This window comes from Cetorhinus maximus, chromosome 21 (genome assembly GCF_964194155.1).
Source record: "Cetorhinus maximus chromosome 21, sCetMax3.hap1.1, whole genome shotgun sequence".
In the NCBI taxonomy this organism is placed as follows: domain Eukaryota; kingdom Metazoa; phylum Chordata; class Chondrichthyes; order Lamniformes; family Cetorhinidae; genus Cetorhinus; species Cetorhinus maximus.
This window is the reverse complement of record NC_135899.1, coordinates 9,858,048-9,879,770: the sequence shown is the minus strand read 5'-3', so window position 1 is coordinate 9,879,770 and position 21,723 is coordinate 9,858,048. Positions and strand designations below refer to the sequence as shown.

Here is a 21,723-nt window from a genome sequence, read left to right as displayed (position 1 = left end):
ACTACTTGCATGTCAAACAGCGTAAGCAGCATAGGATAGACAGAGATAAGCGATCCCACAACCAACGGATCAGGTCTAAGCTCTGCAGTCCTGCCACATCCAGCTGTGCATGGCGGTGGACGATTAAACAACTCACTGGAGGAGACTCCACAAATACCCTCACCCTCAATGAAGGGGTCACCCAGCACATCAGTGCAAAAGATTAAGGCTGAAGTATTTCCAACAATCTTCAGCCAGATGTGCCAAGTGCATGATCCATCTTGGCCTTCTCCAGAATTCACCAGCATCACAGATACCAGTCTTCAGCCAATTCGATTCACTCCACATGATAGCAAGAATTAGCTGAAGGCACTGGATCCTGCAAAGACTATGGGCCTTGACAATATTCTGGCAAAAGTACTGAAGATTTGTGCTCCAGAACTTGTTGCGCGCCTAGCCAAGCTGTTCTAGTACAGCTACAACATCGGGCATCTACCTGGCTATGTGGAAAATTGCGCAGGTATATCATATACACAAAAAGCAGGACAAATCTGACCCGGCCAATTACAGCCCCATCAGTCTACTCTCGATCATCAGTGAAGTGATGGAAGGGGTCTTCAACAGTGCTGTGAAGCAGCACTTGCTTCGCAATGACCTGCTCACCGATACTCAGTTTGGGTTCTGCCAGGGCCACTCAGCTCCAGACCTCATTACAGCCTTGGTTCAATCATGGACAAAAGAGCTGAACTCCAGAGGTAAGGTGAGAGTGGATGCACATGACACCGAGGCTGCATTTGGCTGAGAATGGGATTAAGGAGCCCTAGCAAAACTGGAGTCAATGGGAATCAGGGGGAAAACTCTTCACTGGTAGGAGTCATAACTATCACAAAGGAAGATGGTCGTTGTTGGAGGTCAATCATCTCAGTTCAAGAACATCAGTGCAGGAATTCCTCAGAATAGTGTCTTATGCCCAACCATTTTCAGCTGCTTCATCAATGACCTTCCTTACTTGTAAGGTGAGAAGTGGGGATGTTTGCTGTTGATTGCACAATGTTTGGCACCATTCACATCTCTAAAGCAGTCCATGTCCAATTGCAGCAAGACCTAAACAATATCCAGGCTTGGGATGTTAAGTGGCAAGTAACATTTGCGCTACATAAGTGCCAGGCAATGGCCTTCTCCACCAAGAGAGAATCTAACCATAACCCCTTGATATTCCATCCCTTGCTACTACCATCGCTGAATGCCCCACTATCAACACCCTGGCGGTTACCAATGACCAGAAAGTGAACTGGACTAGCCATATAAATACTGTGGCTATAAGAGCAGGTCAGAGGCTAGGAATCCTGAGGAACGTAACTCATCTGACTCCCCAAAGCTTGCCCAATACCTACAAGGCAGAAATCAGGAACGCGATGGCATACTTTCCACTTGCCTGGATGAGTGAAGTTCCAATAACATTCAAAACGTTCAACACCATTCAGCACATAGCAGCCCGCTTGACTGGCACCCCATCTACAAACATTAACTCTCTCCACCACCGACGCACAGTGGCAGCAATGTGTACCATCTGCAAGATGCACTGCAGGGTCTCACTAAGGCTCCTTAGACAACACCTTCCAAACCCACGACTGCCGCCATCTAGAAGGACAAGGGCAGCAGATGTGTGGGAATGTCACTAATTGGTAGCCCCTCTCCAAGTCACTCACAATTCTGATTTGGAAATATATCACCATTCTTTCACTGCCTCAAGGTCAAAGTCCTGGAATTCCCTCCCTAACAGCACTGTGGGTGTACCTACATCACTTGGTCTGCAGCGGTTCAAGAAGGCAGCTCACGACTGCCTCCTGAAGGGACAATTAGGGCTGGGCAATAAATGCTGGCCTAACCAGCAAAGCCCACACCCCATGAATGAATCAAAATAATCAACACAACAGAAAAAACTTGTTTTTATATATAAAGCAAAATTGACACCGAATCACAAGGAGATATTAATACTGATGACCGAAATATGTTTTAAAGGTTCTTAAAGAAAGAAAGAGAGGCAGAAAGGTTTAGGGAGGGAATTTCAGAGCTCAGGGCCTCGGCCGCTGAAGGTCCAGCTGCCAATGGTGGAACGATTAAAATTAGGGATATTCAAGAGGCCAGAAATAGAGGAGCGCAGGTGTCTCGGAGAGTCGGATAGATGTTTTCAGCCTTTGCCTTTATTCTACAAGCTTTGTTTGTAATACAGCAAGTGGACAGGTTAAATGTTTATCTTCTCCTGTGATTTGTGATATACCTGCAACTAATCTGTTATCAGGCTGTGGGACTTTTTCAGACATGGGTGTTTCCATTCTCAGCCTTTGCATTACCAAGTTATCTTTTGTTCAGTTATGGAGACAAAATTTCACTTTCTACTGCATTTGTTCTAATACAAAAAATGCTGAAGGATATGAATGTTGGGGTAGCTTGACCATTTAAATCATGTCTAAAATATCCTAATAGTCGAGTTTATAACATCAACTCTTTAATATTTACAGGATTAGTGACGACTTTGGCACACTGTCAGTAACAAATGCTACTGCCCTGTCTATCAGAATTTTCAACAGCCCTTTACAGTACACAGCGTGGAGAGAAATGATGAACTCCATTAACCCTGGTAAACTCTTATATTAATCTTCCTGATTATAATTCTAGCTTTGAAGGCACTGAAGGGGCTCCAAGGCCCCAGATTAAATATTCACACTGCTGGTTGTTAATCCCTGGAAACTCTCCATGTTATATTTTGTTTTCTGTGGGTACCTCTGGGTAAGTGTCTGAAGTCACCAGCACTGTGTGTCAAAACAGTGAAGGGGTCTGTATAACAAGAGGAATAGAGCATGAATCTCAGGAGGTGAAACCAAGTTTCTAGAGGAGACGGGGCTGTCCACTTTTGGAATTCTGGGAAACAATTTTATCAATGTATAATCAGGAAGTCATGCAGGCTTTGAAGAGAATGTGTGAAAAGATAGCAAATATGTGAGGAGGAATTTGACTACTTAGTCACGAGGACGTGAGTCTGCACTGGAAAATGGAGGATGCCAGTGGATCTTATGAAAGTATTCAAAATTCAAACAGTATAGAGAAGATAAACATTCATAGTTTTCACTCAGAGAGTTTGCACCAATGTAAGGATAACATCAAATTTAGAAAAGCGAGGGGACAAAGCGGTTTGGGTTGAACGAGGTTGATTTTTTGGGTGACCCCACTGATCAAGCAGGTGGTGAACCAGTGAAGCCACTGCTCAGTCTATGAATTGAATCAGAGGCCTAATCCATTCTGAAGGTTGAGCTGAAGTACAATGTCCCAGGCCAGTTTTTCACCGGTTTGTTGCATGGAAATGCGCTCGATGGTTCTTGTTTGGCGGCAGTGGGTGGTGCACTGGGGTATGGAGGAAACAGGAAATCCGATGTTCCTCGAGTGAGGGGTTGTGATAGTATAATCGTCATAAAATCATAAGAAATAGGAGCAGGAGTAAGGTATTTTGCCCAACAAACCTGCTCCGCCATTTGATAAGATGTATTCATGGAGGTATTCATGTAACTGTGGCCTTAAATGCCCTTTATTCCTGTCCCCTCTAGCCCTTAACTGCACCGTTGATCAAAAATCTGTCTAACTCAGCTGTGACTATATAGAACAGCCTCGTCACCAATGCTCCATGTGGAGGAGAACTCTAAAGGCTTACGCCCCTCCAAGAAAAGAAATTCTTTCTCATCTCTGGGAGACAGACCTCTTATTTATTAGCTATGTGGCCTGCTTGTAGATTCCACCCAAGTGGAAACACCCTCGCGGTATCTAGCCTGTCAAGCTCCCTCAGAATTATATATGTTTCAATAAGACATGTCTCATTTTTCTAAACTTGAAGAGTATAGGCCTAACCTGTTCAACCTTTCCTCATAAGACAACTCCTTCATCCCATAAATCAGCCTAGCAAACTTTCTCTGAACTGCTTCTAAGACACAAATATATCATGCTTAAGTGAGGAAACAAAAACTGAGAGATGAAAGTCTCCATAGTCCCAGAGGACTATAGGCCACTCTCTCATGAGAGGTAGACAACTGGTGGTGAGTTTAACCTGAGGGTCACCACACTCAGGTGAGGGGCGAGGTTGAGAAGGCAGGGCCTCGTGGATGACCTCAGCCAGTACGGGAATTAAAACCACATTGTTGGCGTTATGCTGCAATCACAAACCAGCCGTACAGTTAGCTGAGATAACCGGCCTCCAAATTATCCTGTTATTGTCACCAATGCCCTGCACAGCTATATCAAGAATTCACCACTAGTATACTCCATCTCCCTTTCAATAAAGACCAATATTCCATTTGCTTCCTAATAATTTGCTGTACCTGCTTGGGGAGGTAGAAGGAAAGTGGAGCTGGTGCCACAATCAGATCAGCCATGATCTTATTGACTGACTGAGCAGACCCAGGGGCAAAATGGACTACTCCTCCTCATTCTTGTGTTCTTGTGCTAACCTTTTGTGATTAATGTCCAAGATCCCCTTATACTCCAGCACTCTGTAACTTATCTCCATTTAAATAATATTCTACTTTTTAATTTTTCCTGACAAAGTGGACAACCTCACATTTTCCCACATTATACTCCAGCTGCCAATGTTTCCCGCTTACTTAACCTATCCATATCCCTTTGCAGACACTTTGAATCCCTCCTCACAACTTGCATTTCTACCTATTGTGTCATCATCAATTCTTTCTGCAATATAGCCTGTCCTTTTAGTATGTCATGACTAAAGATCGGAAAATAGCTGAGGCCCAAGCATTGATATTTGCGGCACTCCACTAGTTACAGTTTGCCAGACTGAAAATGACCCATTTATCCTGACTCTCTGTTTCCTGCTAGTTAGCCAATCCTCTCTCAAGGCCATCGTATCACCCCCAAAAGCATGATTTCTTATCTTCTGCTGTAAACTTTTATGTGGCACTTTATCAAATGCATTTTGGAAATCAAAACACAATACATCTACTGGTTCCCCATTATCCAACCTGCTTCTTACATTATCAAAGAACTCGAATAAATTTGTCAAACATGATTTTACTTTCACAAGACTACGTTGACTCTGCCTAGTAATACAATGATTTCCAAATGTCCTTCTACTACCTTTTATAGAAATATAGAAACTAAGAGCAGGAGTAGGCTATTCTGCCCTTTGCGCCTGCTCTGCCATTCATTATGATCATGGCTGATCATCCAACTCAATAGTCTGCTCCCGTTTTCTCCCCATACCCTTTGATCCCTTTCGCCCCAAGAGCTGTATCTAACTCGTTCTGTTTTGGTCTCAACTACTTTCTGTGGTAACGAATTCCACAGGCTCCCCACTCTCTGGGTGAAGAAATGTCTCCTCATCTCAGTCCTAAATAGTCTACCCCATATCCTCAGACTGTGACCCCTGGTTCTGGACTCCCCCACCATCGGGAACATCCTTCCTGCATGTACCCTGTCTGGTCCTGTTGGAATTTTATAGGTTTCTATAAGATCCCCTCTCATTCTTCTGAACTCGAGCGAATATAACCCGAATCAACTCAATCTCTCCTCATATGTCAGTCCTGCCATCCCAGGAATCAGTCGTGTAAACCTTCGCTGCACTCCCTCTATAGCAAGTACATCCTTCCTCAGATAAGGAGACCAAAACTGCATACAATATTCCAGGTGTGGTCTCACCAAGGCCCTGTACAATTGCAGCAAGATATCCCTGTTCCTGTACTCGAATGCTCTGGCTATGAAGGCCAACATACCAATTGCCTTCTTTACCGCCTGCTGCACCTGCATGCTAAACTTCAGGGACTGTACAAGGACACCTAGGTCTCGTTGCACATTCCCCATCTCAATTTATAGCCGTTCAGATAATAATCTGCCTTCCTGTTTTTGCTACCAAAATGGATAACCTCACATTTATCCACATTATACATGCATTTGCTCACTCAGCTTGTCCAAATCACACTGAAGCATCTGCATCCTCCTCACAGCTCACCCTCCCACCCAGCTTTGTGTCATCTGCAAATTTGGAGATATTACATTTAATTCCCTCATCTAAATCATTAATATATGTTGTGAATAACTGGGGCCCCTGCACCGATCCCTGTGGTACCCCACTAGTCACTGCCTGCCATTCGGAAAAATACCCATTTATTCCTACTCTTTGTTTCCTGTCTGCCAACCAGTTTTCTATCCATCTCGATACACTACCCCCAATCCCATGCATTTTAATTTTACACGCCAATCTCTTATGTGGGACTTTGTCGAAAGCCTTCTGAAAGTGCCAATAAACCACATCCACTGGCTCCCCCTCATCAACTGTACTAGTTACATCCTCGAAAAATCGCAGTAGATTTGTCAAGCATGATTTCCCTTTCATAAATCCTTGGTGACTCTGTCTGATTCTGCCTCTGTTTTCCATGTGCTCAGCTATTAAATCTTTTACAATGGACTCTAAAATTTTCCCCACTACCAACATCAGGCTGACTGGTCTATAATTTCCTGTTTTCTCTCTGCCTCCCTTTTTAAATAGTGGGGTTAAGTTAGCTACCCTCCAATCTGTAGATTTCAAATACTGGTGTCCAGCGTTTTCCCAATTTCAGGTTTTAGACTAACTGGCCTATAGTTCACTGATTTCTGTCTCCCTCCTTTCTTGAACAGTGGTGGTACATTCAGAGCTTTTCAATCCACTGTGACCTTTCCAGAAAATAGGGAAATTTGGAAGATTACAATCAACATATCCACTATCCCTGCAGTCGCTTCCTTACAGACCCAACTATGCAAGTCATCAGGTCCAAGGTCCTTGTCAGCATTTTGTCCCATTAGTTTTCTTCCTACTTTTTCTCCAGTGATCATGATTGTTTCGAATTCCACCTTCCCTTTTGCTCTTGTATTTCTACTATTCTTGGGATGCTTTTTGTGTCTTCGACTGTGAAGAATATTAGTTCAAACTCTGCTATTTCCTGGTTTACAGGAGGCCTATAAACCAATCCCATCAATGATTTACTTCCTTCACTGTTTCTTATCTCCTCCAATTGTTACTACCTTTTGATCCTCAGAAACAAAATCATTTCTCACAACTATACTGATCATGATTTTTGATTAACAGAGCTACCCCACCTCTTTTTTCTTCCTTCCTGTCCTTCCAAAATGTCACATACCCTTCAATATTTATGGCTCAGCCGTGGACAGTCTGTAATCATAGCTCTGTAAAGGCGATCATATAATAATTTATTTCTATTTCTGCTATAAATTTATCCACCTTGATACGAATTCTGTGAGCATTCCGATAAAGAGCTATTATTTTGGTCTTTGTATAATTTTTCCTTATTCTGACCTCATTAGCTGGTGCACGCATATTTGTAATCTCTGTCCCTTCCTTTTACGCTCTGGTTATCATCACCTGGATCACTATCCTGCACTACTGCCTTGTCCTTTTTCTTCAATGTTCAGAATCTCCCCTCATATGAACCTTTCGTCCCTCTCCCCCACTGTTATGTTTAAAGTCCTCTCCATGGCCCCAGTTATATAATTTGCCAGGACACTGGTCCAGTGTGGCTCAAGGGAAGGCCATACTAATGATATAGTATTTTTTTTTCCCCAGCGTTGGTAGCCGTGCCCCATGATTTGAAACCCATGTCTCCCACACCAATCTGTGAGACACACATTCAATTCTCTGATCGTATTTACTCCATGCTAATTAGCTCATGTCTCAGTCGGTAATACAGAGATTATTACCTTTGAGATTTTGCTTTTTAATTTAGTCCCTTTCTGCACATACTCTGTTAGAAGTACCGCTTTATTAATCCCACCAATATTGGTACCCATATGGACTATGACAACTGGATGCTCCTGCTACCACTCCATGTTCCTCTCCAGCCCTGAGATTACTTTGACCCTGGCACTGGACAGGCAACACAGCCATTGGAACAAAGGCACTTGCCCACAGTTAACAGTGTCTATCCCCCGAACCCACCTGTCCTCTACTATTATTGTAATCGTTTTTGCATTTGGAAAGCCTGCAGCCTCCTGCACCACTGTGCCATGGTCAGTTTGCTAATCCTGCCTGCATTCATGCTCTCGTCCACACAAGGTGTAAGAGCTTTGAATATGTTGGACAATTACAATGGCTGGACTTTCTTGTCTGACTTTCTTCCTTGTCCCTGACCACTGACCAAAATTGAAATACATAAGGGTGTCATTGCCTCCTGGAACAAAATGTGCTGGCAACTTTTCCCTCTCCAATACATTGCACTGTCCAAAGTTCGAACACCAGCTGATCAACTCGGAGCTGAGGTTCCTCAAGCTGCAGTCACTCACTGCAGATGTAGTTGCCGTGAATCACGGGTAGCCTCCGGTCCCCACCTGCTACAACTGCAACACATCACCTGCCCTGCCATATTTATTTTGCTTTTATCTAACTGATTAGATTTGAAATTTAGAATATCACCCAATGATTATCCGTGGTTATATTGTCGATTTTAGCTAATTCACACTCATTTTAATATCTCCTCAGTACTGATTTAAATTAGATAGAAAAAAACTCAACAATTACCTACCTGCACACCTAATTAGTACCTCCGGGATTCAGCTCTCGGGTCTTGCTGTCTCTGTTTCCCTTTCCTGTACCATTCTATTTTTGTGAAGAGTCAAGAACTGCACCTCCTCCCTCACTGCACCTAATTCTCTCACTTACCTAATTCCGGGATTTAGCACTCAGTCTCACTGCATTCAGTCTCCAGCTGCACCTTTGTGCAGTCAACTGAATATACTGTGGGGCATGAAAGTTAAAGCAAAGGAGAGGCGAGCAACAGCGAGAACAATTAACTTAACTCTTTGACAGAGAGGAATCATTACAAAAGAGAAAAAGAAATACCTTGCACTTAAATAGTTCCCTCGTGCCCACAGCCGAAAGTGCTTCAGAACCAGTGAAGAACATTTGAGGAATAGTCACTGTTGTCGTGTAGCAAATGAGATAACCAATTTGTGAACAGCAGTGTTTTAGAAACAACATCGTGATAATGATGAAATCATCTGTTTTGATGATATTTATTTTAGGATAAATATTGGCTTATTGGGCAAGATACTGAGAGAATGAGCTCCTTTCATTATTTGTGATGCGGTCACTGTTACACCACATTTCAGGCCAATCAGCAGACTGTTCCACTGAGTGGAACTTGAACTGCTCATGCACCAACGGAAGACCAAGATTGCATTGAGATAACTTGTTCAGCAAGGCTCTCCAGTTTGCATGTTCAGTATAGCTTCTCCTATATGTAGTGGCAACACTGGCTAGCTACTTTATACCTGCTACAAAATTATCAGGCTGGCATTAGTCGGAACTAATCATAATATTGGGTATGATTTTGTTGTAAAAGTGTGGAATAGTGAGATGTAAATCTCCCTTAGCTACTGTATGTGAAAGGTATTGAAAGTTAGTGAGGTGTTTTTGGCTGAGGTCATCAGCAACATCAAAAGAACATTAAATAAGCAGCTGGAAAAAGTTCTAAAGACAAATTGGATAGAACTGCCTGGGCCTGGAGAATGGAATTGTGAAAGCTGAGGAGAGTGAGGTCTAATTTGAACACGTTTGATATTTTGGATATCAATTTTTATTCTTTGTTGGGATGGTGGTGTTATTGCTAAGGCCAGTATTTGTTTCCTGTCCCTAATTGTTCTTGAGAAGTTGATGTTGAGCTGCCTTCTTGAACTGCTCCAGTCCATGTGGTGCAGCTAGAGCCAGAGTACTGTTAGGAATGGAGGTACAGGATTTTGAACCAGTGACAGTGAAGGGACAGTGATGTAGTCACAAGTCAGGATGGTGTGTGACTTGGAGGTGGTGGTGTTGCCCTGCACCTCCAGACCTTGTTCTTCCATGAGGTCGAGGTCATTGGTTGGAAGGTGCTCTAAAAAGAGTCTTGATGAGCTGCTGCAGTGTATATTGTAAATGGTACACACTGCTGCTAATGTGTGCTGTGGTGGAGAGCATGAATGCTTAAAGTGTTCGATTGGGTGCTGATCAAGTGGGCTGATTTTTTTAATCAAATGCTGTTGAGTTTCTTTAGTGTCATTAGAACTACACTCATCCAGGCAAATTGACTTATTCCATCACACTGATGACTTGTACCTTTTGGATGGTGGACAGAATTTTGATGACTCGGAGATGAGTTTCATGCTGCAAAATTCCTGGCTTTTGACTTGCCTTTTTAGTCATAGTATTTGTATGGCTCATACAGTTCAGTTTCCGTTCCATTGTAATCCCCAGGATGTTGATGTTGGCAGATAGAGTGATGGAAATGCAGCTGAATGTCAAGGATGATGCTCAGATTCTCTTTTGTTGGTGATACCTAGTTAGCTAGTGCTTTTGTTACTTATCACTCGTCAGCCCAAGATTGAATGTTGTCCAGGTCGTACTGCATATGTCCACAGACTGTGTCAGTATCAGAGGAGTTGACAATGGTACTGAACATTGTGCAATTATCAGTCACCATCCCGACGTATGATGGAAGGCAGATCATTGAAAAAACAGCTGAAGATTGATTGTGCCTAGGACACTATCCTGACGAACTCCTACAGTGATCACCGGGGCTGAGGTGATTGATCTCCAACAACCACAAATATCTGATTTTCCACTGATATGAATTCTATACATGAAGATCCCCCTGATCCCCAATGACACCTTACCGCTGGCATTCAGCACATTTGTCTATGATGGACTAAGTCTGTATGGGATCTCGAGCCAAGTTGTCCTGGTGGAATGCACAGAGAATTTTAAGACGAGTATAGATGAGCACTTGAAACGCCATAGCTTACAGGGCTACGGGCCCAGTGCTGGTAAATGAGATTTGAATAGATGGGTCCTTAATGGCCAGCATGGACACGATGGGCCGAAGTGTCTGTTACTGGGCTGTATAACTCTATGGCTCTATGACTGTATTTTATTAGCATTTTATTGCTGTGTAAGTGATGCTTGATGGCACTGTCAACAACACATTCCATCACTTGTCTGACGATTGATAGTTGACTGTTGGATCAGTGATTCTCTGCATTGCATTTGTCCTGCTTTTTGTGGACAGGATATACTTGCACAATTTCCCACATCATCTGGTAGATTCCTGTGTTGTCACTCTACTAGATCAGCTTTGCTATGGGTGTAGCTAATGTTGGAGCACAAATCTTCAGTAGTATAGATGAGATATTGTTAGTGCCCATTGCCTTTTCTGTATCCACTGAGTTCATCTATTACTTGTTATCATGTGGAGTCTATTGAATCAGCTGAAGACTGGCATCTGTGACATTGGATGGAGACCAAGATGGATCATCCACCCGACATTTCAGGCTGAAAGTGGTTGCAAATGTTTCAGGCTTGTCGTTTGCACTGACATGCAGGGCTCACCCCTCACCATGTGCGGGAAAGTTCATCGAGCTTCTTCGTCCGGTGAGTAGTTTAATTGTCCACCATCATTGATGACTGGATGTGGCAGGGCTGCAATTATTTGAAGTAAAAACAGAAAAAAGCTGGAAATTCTGGTCAGGCAGCAACTTTAGAAAGAGAACCAGAGTTAGCAGGTGGAATCTTCCACTCTGAGGTCTAAGTTCGGCGGCAGGTGCGGAAGTGGAAGTAATTCCCGCTGTGGAGCAGAGCGGCTGAACAAGATTGATCTTGCCCTGTTCAGCTCATTATTTATCCATCGATGTGGATCACGGAAAATCTGGTGGTGAGGGTGGGTAGGAAGTCGCTGTCCCCATCATTACCTCATGGGTGTGATGGTCCGGGCGCCTTTATTTTAAGGATACCCGGACAACAGGGCATAGCAGGCAGCAGGCTGCTTCCACCTCTGCTGTGGATGTTGGGGCTGCACCTAGACATAGTGGTAGGTTCAGAAAAAAATAAGTTTTGAAGGCACACAGGTAGCAGGGGGGTGTAATCATTGTATATATTTTGGATACTTGTAAATATCTGTTCACTTTCACTGTTTGGAAGTCCCCTGGATTCCATGATGCTGCCAGTTGCTTCTGTGATCACTGGCATTCAACACTCGGAATGAGGGCCCCTATCAGTGTCCGATCAGGAACTCCCACAGATCCAGTTCTCCCTCATTATCAATATAGCGATTACTCAGTAATCCCACATGAGCATGATTAAGTTCTGGCCATCAGTTGTGAGCGTGCTGCCTGGTCACTCCTCATGCAAGCCGCATTCCTTGCAGCTCACCATATTCTGGCGTCTGAAATTGTGTTCAACAAGGTTATTGTTTCTCCTTCTGCTGTTGCCCTGATGTGAGGCGTGGTCGGATGCCACGAGGGAGTTAAATCTGCTATGTTAGTGGCAAGGAACACAGTAGATGCAGTTTCAGGGCTAAGTGACCAAAGCTCTACGCTGTCTTCTTGACAATAGAAAACCGAGGCCGCCCGACATGACTGGCGGAAGCTGTGGTAGGGGCGTTTACTCATGAATGGCCTTCCTTAGTGAGTTGTCAATTTGAGCTGCCATGCAGGTGAAGGCAGCTGGTGAGGTGGCAACGGCACGTTAGTATTGACTGCAAAAGGGATTTGAGCGTCGTAATTAAGAGACATTGGAGCATTGCCTAACACCGTTGTCAGACCTCTCATGTAGATTTATGTGGCCCACTCATCTCCTTATCAAGGGTAACAGTTGACCTCACATAACTGGCTTTCAATCGTAGAACCATAGGAAGGGTACGGGGCAGAAAGAGACCATTCAGCCCAGTGTGTCTGCGCCGGCAAAAAAAAGAAACTACCCGCTCATTTTAATCCCACTTTCCAGCACCTGCTCTGTAGACTTGTAGGTTACAGCACTTCAGCTGCAGAACCAGGTACCTATGAAATGACTTGAGCATTTCAGCCTCAATCACTTATTCAGGCAGTGAATTCCAGATGCCCACCACCCTCTGCGTGAAAAAGATTTTCCTCATGTCCCCTCTAATCATTTAACCAATCACCTTAAATCTCTGCCCCCTTGCAACTGACCCCTCAGCTAGTGAAATAAACCTTTCCTGTCTACCCTATCTAGGCCCCTCATAATTTGTACACCTCAATTAGGTCAACCCTCAGCCCCCTGTGTTCTAAGGCAAACAACCCTGGCTTATCCAATCTTTCCTCATAACTGCAATTTTCATCTCCTGGCAGCATTCTTGTAAACCTCCTCCGTACTGTCTCCAGAGCAATTATGCCCTTCCTATCATGTGGTGACCAGAACTGCACACAAAATTCCAGCTGTGGCCCAACCAGCATTTTATACAGTTCCATCATATCATCCCTTCTTTTGTATTCAATGCCTCGTCTAATAAAGGAGAGCATTCCATATGCTTTCTTAACCACCGTATCCACCTGTCCTACCACATTCCAGGACATGAGGACACGCACGCCAAGGTCTCTCACTTCCTCAACCCCTCTCAATATCTTTCCCTTTATTAAGTATCCCCTTGCTTTGCTTGCCCTCCCCAATTGCATTACCGCACACTTTTCCAAATTGAATTCCATTTGCCCACTGAACTAAACCATTGATATAATTCTGGAGACAACAGCTACCCTCTTCACTTTCAACGACACGACAATTTTTTGTGTCATCTGCAAATTTGCCCATCATACCTCCCACATTTGATCCAAATCACTAATGTATGCAACAAACAGCAAGGGCCCCAACATGAGCCCTGTGAAACACCACTGGAAACTGTTTTACAATCGCAAAAACACCCATCAACTATTATCTTTTGTTTCCTGTCACTGAGCCAATTTTGGATCCAACTCATCACCTTTCCCCATATCCCATAGGACCTCACTTTTCTACACAGCCTGTCATGTGGCAATTTGTCAAACGCCTTACTAAAATCCATTGAGACAACATCCATTGCACTGCCCTCATCAACCCTCCTTGTTGCTTCCTCAAAAAATTTGATTAAGTTAGCAAGAGACGGTTTTCCTCTTACAAAACCATACCGACTAACCGTGATCAATCCATGCCTTTCTAAGTGACAATTCTCTCAGAATTGAATCCAATAGTTTGCCCACAACCAATGTCAGACTGACCAGCTCAGAGCATCTGCCAATTCCTCCCGGCTTCCTTCAACAACCTGGGATACAATCCATCTGGCCCTGGTGATTTATCTACCGTCAAGGATGTCAGTCACTCCGGTACCTCCTCTCTCTCAATGCTTATTGTATCTGATATTTCACACTCCGCCTCTTTAACTAGAATGTCTGCATCATCTCTCTCTCTTTAGTGCAGACCGAAACGAAGTACACATTGAGAGCCCTGCCCACATCTGCAGCATCTATGCACAAGTTACCATGTACATCTCTGACAGGCCCTACCTTTTCCTTTGTTATTCTCTTGCTTTTATTGCACTGGTAAAATATCTTTGGATTATCTGTGATTTTACCTACCAATATTATTTCAAATCCTCTCTTTGATTTCCTAATTTCCATTTTTACTTCACCCTGGTAGGTTCTATACTGCTCTTGGTTTTCTACAGTATTAAGTTTTCTGTGCTTGTCATAAGCTTTCTTTTTCTGTTTTATCTTCACCTGTATGCTTCTGGGTAACCAGGGTGCTCTACATTTGGCAGTGCCACCCTTTTTCTTTGTGGGGACATGTCTATACCGTGCCCATAGAATCTCACTTTTGAATACCTGCCACTGATTTTACACCATTTTCCCTTCTGATAGCTGTATCCAGTCCACTTTCACTAGTTCACCTCCCAGCTTTCTAAAATTTGTCTTTCCTAATTTAGAACTTTTACTCCTGTTCTCTCTTTGTCCTTTCCACAATGATGTTGAATCTAATTGTGTTATGGTCACTCTCCAAAATGGTCAACCACTGCTACTTCATCCGCTTGCCCAGCTTCATTTCCTAAGGCTAAATCTAGAATTGCGCCCCCTCTCGTTAGTTGTGTTACGTGCTGGCTATGAAAGTTCTCTTGAATGAAGCTCAAGAATTTTGTGCCCTCTGTGCCCTTCACACTGTTCGTATCCCAAATGATATTAGGGAAGTTGAAGTCCCCAACTATTACTGCCCTATTGTTTTTGGACTCAGAAATTTGCCTACATATTTGCTCTTTAAATCCCTTCCACTGTTTGGAAGCCTATAGAAGATCATTGGGCATCATTGAAGGACCATTACTTGTTTCGAGCATGAGGAAAGAGAGTAAAATGGGCCTGCGTGCTGGACTGTGCCGAGGGCTGTGAGGAGATCCATGTGAAGCATCAGCAGCTCTAACTGTCCTGTGCAGGGTCCATGAAGGAAATAAGCTTACCTTGGCTGTGGGTGCCACAATGACAGAACACGGTTGTGCACTAAAGTGAAGGCCATCTAGCCCTCAGGCTTGTAGGGGGTCTCTGTGATTGGCGGGTCGGCGGGCTTGCACCTCAGTGAGTGAACTGTAAAGTGACCTCTACACTTATTGGCGTGATGAAGATGTCAAGGGATATGTGATTATGGTGTGTGAGTGGCGATTGAGGTCAGAAACATGATCATCCCTCATCAATATTCATGGAGCAGTGATTTCGACGGGCTAAATGATGTTCCCACGCTGCTCCTCCCTGTTTGGTTCTGCCTGAAAGAGCTCTCTGCCAGGCCGGCTCCACTTGGGGAGCAGGTGTCAGGGTTAGCAAGAGGCAGCCGGCCTCAGGAAAATTAAAGTGCTGGTGAACAGAGTCCACTGAAATAGCGGCTAGTGGCCCGACCACAGGTGTTTCACAAGCTTGTCTTATCGACAAATGAGTGAAAGGCAATGCCAGAAGCGCCTTTGTGCACCCCGAGATTTGGTTGCTCACATCTGTCAGGTTATCCACGACGAGCTGCAGCCACAAGGACTTGGAGGAAATCCAATGCTGCTGGTGTTGAAAGTCACCACCGCCTTGAACTTCTTTACTGTAGACCTTCCTAGGGCTCCACAAGAGACCAACGCGGTAGCTCACAGTCAGTGACACACAAGTGTATTCAGTAAGACATAGATGCCCAATCCGGATAGCACACCAATTTATACAATTCCACCCGGATCCTGCAAGAGCGTTGGGAATTGCAGCATCGCTGGTTTTCCGCTCGTGCAGAGCACAATTCACTGCACACGTGACCTTGAGAACTCCCTGGCAACAGCTGCCACATTCATCACTTGAATGAGCAGGTAACATGTGATTATAGAAGGCAAGTCCTGCATTTTTGTGCTCGATTCCCAGGGTGATCTCATGATGCATACATTCTGGGCCACTCCCAGGTGCCGGAGGATTTTGAAGGTCCATGTCAGGATGACATGAGTGCATCTCATGTGAGTTTAGATTTGACATTCCTTCCAAGTTGTTGTGTACATGACTTTGTCAGTGCATGGGTGAAATCACAATTCTATCTATAGGTGCCTGAGGTTTCAGGAGAACGGGGCGCTGTACAAATCCTAATGCACACAATTGGTGCCAGGGCTCTGCATTTAACATAGTTGAGTGCATGCAAGGCTCAAGCTAGCAGCAGAAAAAATGATAACTAGTGCAACTTTATTCTGCTCTCCTAAATAAAGCACTTGAGAGAACCTAAGGTCAGTACAATAAAAAGGTGCCGGGGCCTTCCAGCCACCGAAGGATAGAAAACCAAAAAGTTGAACAAATATTCTGGCAGCTTACTCTGCTTGGAATCTGGTAGCTATCAGATTGGTATGGGCCTGTCTGCCACATCATCTTCCTACTCCAGCCTCTGCATGTTGTTCAGCCACATCCTGGCCCTCCCATCCCCTTCATTGTCCTTCTCATCGGAGCAGGCATCTCACTCCCCCATGTCTCCTTCAGGCAATGCAGCCACTTTTTGTAATACGAGGCTGTGCAGGGTGCAGCACACAATGATGATCTGAGACATTCTCAGTATTGGAGAGCCCTGCCTGAGCAGGCCAAAAATCTGAACCTCATCTTTAGCTGCTCAATCACCTGCTCAATCAGGGACCTTGGGGGAGGTACAGGTATCACTGTATCTCCTCAGCAGTATTCTGTGGATGGCGAACTGGCATCATTAGCCATGTTGCTGGAGGTATCCCTTGTCCCTGAGGAGCCAGCCCCGCAATTGCCGAGGTAGTTCCCCTAATACCCTCCACTACACTCGAGACTCTACAGAGAGGCCATTGTTTTGGTAACATAGAAAAACTAAACACACGTGCCCTTGTCATGCATGACCATTCAGCTGCGGGGATGGAGTTTCGGAGTCATGAGTTGGCTGCCTTCCAAAGCCCATGCCCCTTGGAGGCACCCACCTCTCTCACCCCCATTCATCCCTGCCTGTGACTGCAGCTGATGGTGAATGGCACAGAATGAATGGAAGGTCCATACCTTGCTGGGGTCTCGATGTGATGAGACCCATGAGTCGGATATAAACCTGCTGCTAGTGGGCTTCAACATAGAGAGGAGAACACGACTGAGCATGGATGACATCCAGTTATCTCACAATTATTAGGGTGTCCCTTTAGTCGGCCATTTGTGCTGAACATGAGCACCACCCTCCGAAAAGACCTTCCTCCCACTTCGGGGCACCTCAGTCACAGATTAACTCCGTGGTCAACGTCAGATTTGACAAATGGTGTGCGTCACCTTCCAAACTTGATCCAGCAGCTTTTCCCCTTCCCCCTGCCACACACGGACCGACTTCCCCCCATCACCTTGACCCACCCAATAACCACTTTCCTCTCCCCTCCGTCACCCTTGAAACTCTCCCCGTTACCCTGCACCCTATTCTGATCCACCTCCACATGCCCTCCCCACCCTCAGATCCGATGAGTCCGACTCAACCTCTCAAAATCTTTATTAACCCACTAAGCAATAATACATACTTACAACACCAGTTGTTCAGTAAGATCGGCGTTTCAGGGCCCGTTCCTACGTGGTCAGTCCGCTGAATGACTCCCTCCGCACGACTTCCTGTGACTGACCACATCACGCTTCTCTGGTTGCAACAACACTGTGCTTGTGTCTGTGGCTTTATTTCCCTTTCTGACGCTGGTCGCTTCACATATAAATTAAAACCTCGATTCGAGTCATCCAATTGGGTTTCATACCTCATCAATCCCTCTGTGGCTGTGCAAGACCACCTGCATGTGATCATTTCATGCTCTGTTCTGTCAACCTGCTCTCTCTCTCTCTCTCTCTCTCCTGCTTCCATGTTCTCAATCCCTCCTGCTCTCACCCTCTCCCACATCTTTCTCTCCCTCACTCCGCTCCCACTCTCCTTCCCAACGCTCCTGCTCCCTCCCCTCCTCCACTCCCCCCTCTGCTGCCATTTTCTCTCCCCAACTTTACCTCCCACCTCCATCTCTCTCCATTTCCCTCTCTCTCTGTCTCCCCCTCCCCCTCTGCTCTCTCTCCCACTTCCGCTCCCTCCTCTCTCTCCGGGCTCCTTCCTCACACTCTCTCCCCCTCCCCAGCCCCTCTCTCTAAATCACTGACTGTGTTATTTTAACTTTCCCCCAGCTCCAGCCTCTCTGACTCTGGATCCGGACACAGCGAATCCCCAGCTCATCCTGTCTGAGGACCGGACCAGTGTGAGACTCGGAGACAAAGAGCAGCCGCTCCCTAACACCCCGGAGAGGTTTGAACCCTGGGCCTGTGTCCTGGGATCAGAGGGATTCACATCAGGGAGACATTACTGGGAGGTGGGGGTGGGGGAGAAGACTCGGTGGTGGCTCGGAGTGGCCCGAGAGTCTGTGAACAGGAAAGGGGGAATCTCCCTCATCCCTGAGTCCGGATTCTGGGTTGTGAGACTGATTTCCGGAAGTGGTTATTTTGCCGCCACCACCCCCTATGATACCCCCCTCACCCCGAGTGGGAATCCCCGGAAGATCGGGGTTTTCCTGGACTATGAGGGTGGACAGGTGTCATTTTACAATGCGGACATCATGTCCCATCTCCACACTTTCACCCACACTTTCACTGGGAGAATCTTTCCCTTCTTCAATCCGGGATGGAATGACGGCGGGAAAAACTCGGCCCCGCTGACAATCTGCGGGATTAAAGGTCACTAACAGATCCATCCCATAATTTCACACCGCCTCCCTTCCTCCTGCCAGTTGTAAACTGATGGGTGTCGGTCTCAGTCACAGGTGGAGAGAGAAGCCAGGTTAACATTCCGAGTATAAACCCTGTCTGGGAACTGGGAACTGAAAGATCAGTGAGGACCTCTGTAGGGCTGGGGGAAAGAAGGAGGGGGAGAGAAGAAGCGAATAGAAACTCAATTGTAGAGAGGAACTTACTGGGTAGAATGAGGTGTGAACTGCAGGAACCCGGTGACCTTCCTGCCTGTAATGTTGCTCCACAGGCGGAAGGTGGTGGGACATCAGCGTGTTTGAGATGAATCAGTTCAGTGATTCTCAAACTTGGGTCCGGGGAGTCTTTCCAGGGGGTCCAAGAAATAATTTCTCCAGAGGGGGGGAGAGAGAGAAAAGCACAAGAAGGAGAGGAAGTGAAGTGGGGGAAATAACAAGCTTCCAGCTTTGTATAAATTCCCAGGAGTTAGTATTAATCCTGCATGAGTAGCTGTAAAGATTTCCACCCCCAAACCTCCCGAAACTTCTTCACGGTGATGGATATTTCGGCTGTCATAGTTTTCAGCGGTGAGTCTGACATTTCCTTTCGGAAGGAGGGGAGGGGAGGGGAGGTGGGAGACCAGCTGCTGCTGTGATTCTCGGCTGTCTTCGATTTGGCTCAGTGAGCAAGTGCCGTTATCATGCTGCCTGGCCTGCTGAGTGTTTCCATCATTTTCTGTTTATATTAATCTCTAGTTGGTTTGTTTCCTATAGTCGCGATAAAAAAAGTCAGTTTGACTTAAACCCTCACCATGTTACAGTAAATTAACTTCGTTGCAAGATTAAATAACAGAGAAATTGGACTGTGCTTGTACAGGAATGTGAATATTGCCCAGTGGGTGCTATGTAGTAACATCGGAGGGAAGAAACTCGTGTTTTTATGGGAGGTTTGTTTTACATTAAAATGGGAATGTGCTTTAAGACTGATCATGTAAATGATGTGCCTCTGTTGTGAATACTGACTTGACAGTCTGTCTGTATTGACCGTGGTGTGTGAACTGATCGGGTATTGACACCATTGACAGATAATGTTAACCGCCTGAAAAGTCGTCGCTGCACCAGAATGGTTTTCGTGGTCTTTCTCCTTTATTGAAGCACCTGAGAGTGCAACACGATCTATCTGTAGATAATTTGAATAGCATTGCGCTTTCTGTATGACCTTTTTGAAATGTCTGTAATGTTTCTTTTGTTGTACTGAAGCACCTCACAGTGCAACATGATCTTTGTAGATAATTTGAATATGATTGCAATTTCTGTGATGGAAATTTTGAAATGTTTTGTAATGTTCTTTTAGATATTTTATGAATAAAGCATATTTTGCAAAAGAAAATAGTGGAGTCACATTTATCATTTATCTCTGGCTTGTCTGGTCTGTCTCATCACTGTCCATGTCAGTGAAATAGTCCTTTAATCACTAGTATCAAATTGCCTGTTTTATTATAAACATTATTAAAGCTCTCTGTACATGTAGCCTGTTCATTTTATGGTTTTTATATAGAATTATAATTTACATTGGGGGTCCATGATTAGATTTGTAAATTAGCTCTTCAACCAAAAGAACCTGATAACCATTGGAATAGAAGCAGTTTTCCTCAAAAATGACACAGCTCATCATTAAATCTAAGAAGCAGAAACTAAACATGTTGATTGCTTTATTTATGAATTGCTCCAGAGTCTGGATCCTTACAGCACCCATTCCAAATTCATCTGGATGATTTTAAGAGCTTCTGGCTGGAGTAAATGGAGTGACAGTTGCCTGCAAATGGTTCTGAAGTTTACTGTGGTACTTCAGCTATCACAACCATGGGTAGGGCCCTGAGATGGGAAGTGGGAATGTCAGCCTGCTTCAGGTGGGAAGCAATGGAAAATCATAAAATCGAAAGATACAGAATGTGGCCTATAGAGGCACCTTGATAGACTTATTCAACTGGTCCCAGTCCAGTTCCTTTTCCCCACAGCCCTGTAATTTTTTTACATTGGATTGTTCATCTAATTCCTTTTTGAAAGTTAGTTTTGAATATCGTTTCCACCACACTGGCAGGCAGTGCATTCCAGATAATAACTGGCTGTAGGAAAATCCCTATTCATCTCACTCTAGATTGTTAAATCAATACCTTACATCTGTATCCTTTGGTTGCAGAAGCCTCTGCCACTGGAAACTGTTTCTCCCTATTTACTCTATCAACGCCCTTCATGATTTTGAACATTGCTATTAAAATTTCCATAATATTTCCCTGCATAGGTACTGGAAATAATCTTCCAATCACCTTAGATATACAGGGGAGGAGCCAGAAGACTGGAGAATTGTAAATGTTTCATCCTTGTTCAGAAAAGGTTTAAGAATAAATCCAGCAGCTACAGGTAAGAGAGTTTCATCTTGGTGCTGAGAAAGCTTTTAGAAGTGATAACCTTGGACACAGTTAAAAAACACGTAGACAATTGTGAATTAATTAAGGAAAGCCAGCCTGGATTTTTCAAAAGCAATGTGTTCAACTAACTTCATTGAGTTTTCTAATGGAGTAACAGATAGGATTGATAGGGTAACATGGTTACTGTCATCTTTCTGGACTTCCAAAAGGTATTTGACAAAAGCCACATAATAGGCTTACAAGGAAAGCTGAAGCCCATGGGATAAAATGGACAATGACAGTATGAATAT

General features: G+C 44.6%; 1 protein-coding gene across 1 annotated transcript in view; it reads left to right on the top strand.

Annotated features, from left to right (window-relative positions):
- LOC144695511 (E3 ubiquitin-protein ligase TRIM69-like) overlaps positions 1-20,385 on the top strand; it is a 149,358-nt gene extending 128,973 nt beyond the window's left edge. The window contains exons 10-11 of the mRNA XM_078566388.1: positions 2,502-2,620; positions 18,454-20,385. Coding sequence (XP_078422514.1) covers positions 2,502-2,620; positions 18,454-19,004 — 670 coding nt within the window. The 3' untranslated portion in view covers positions 19,005-20,385. The remainder of the gene's footprint in view (positions 1-2,501; positions 2,621-18,453) is intronic.
- The last annotated feature ends 1,338 nt before the right edge of the window (positions 20,386-21,723 follow it).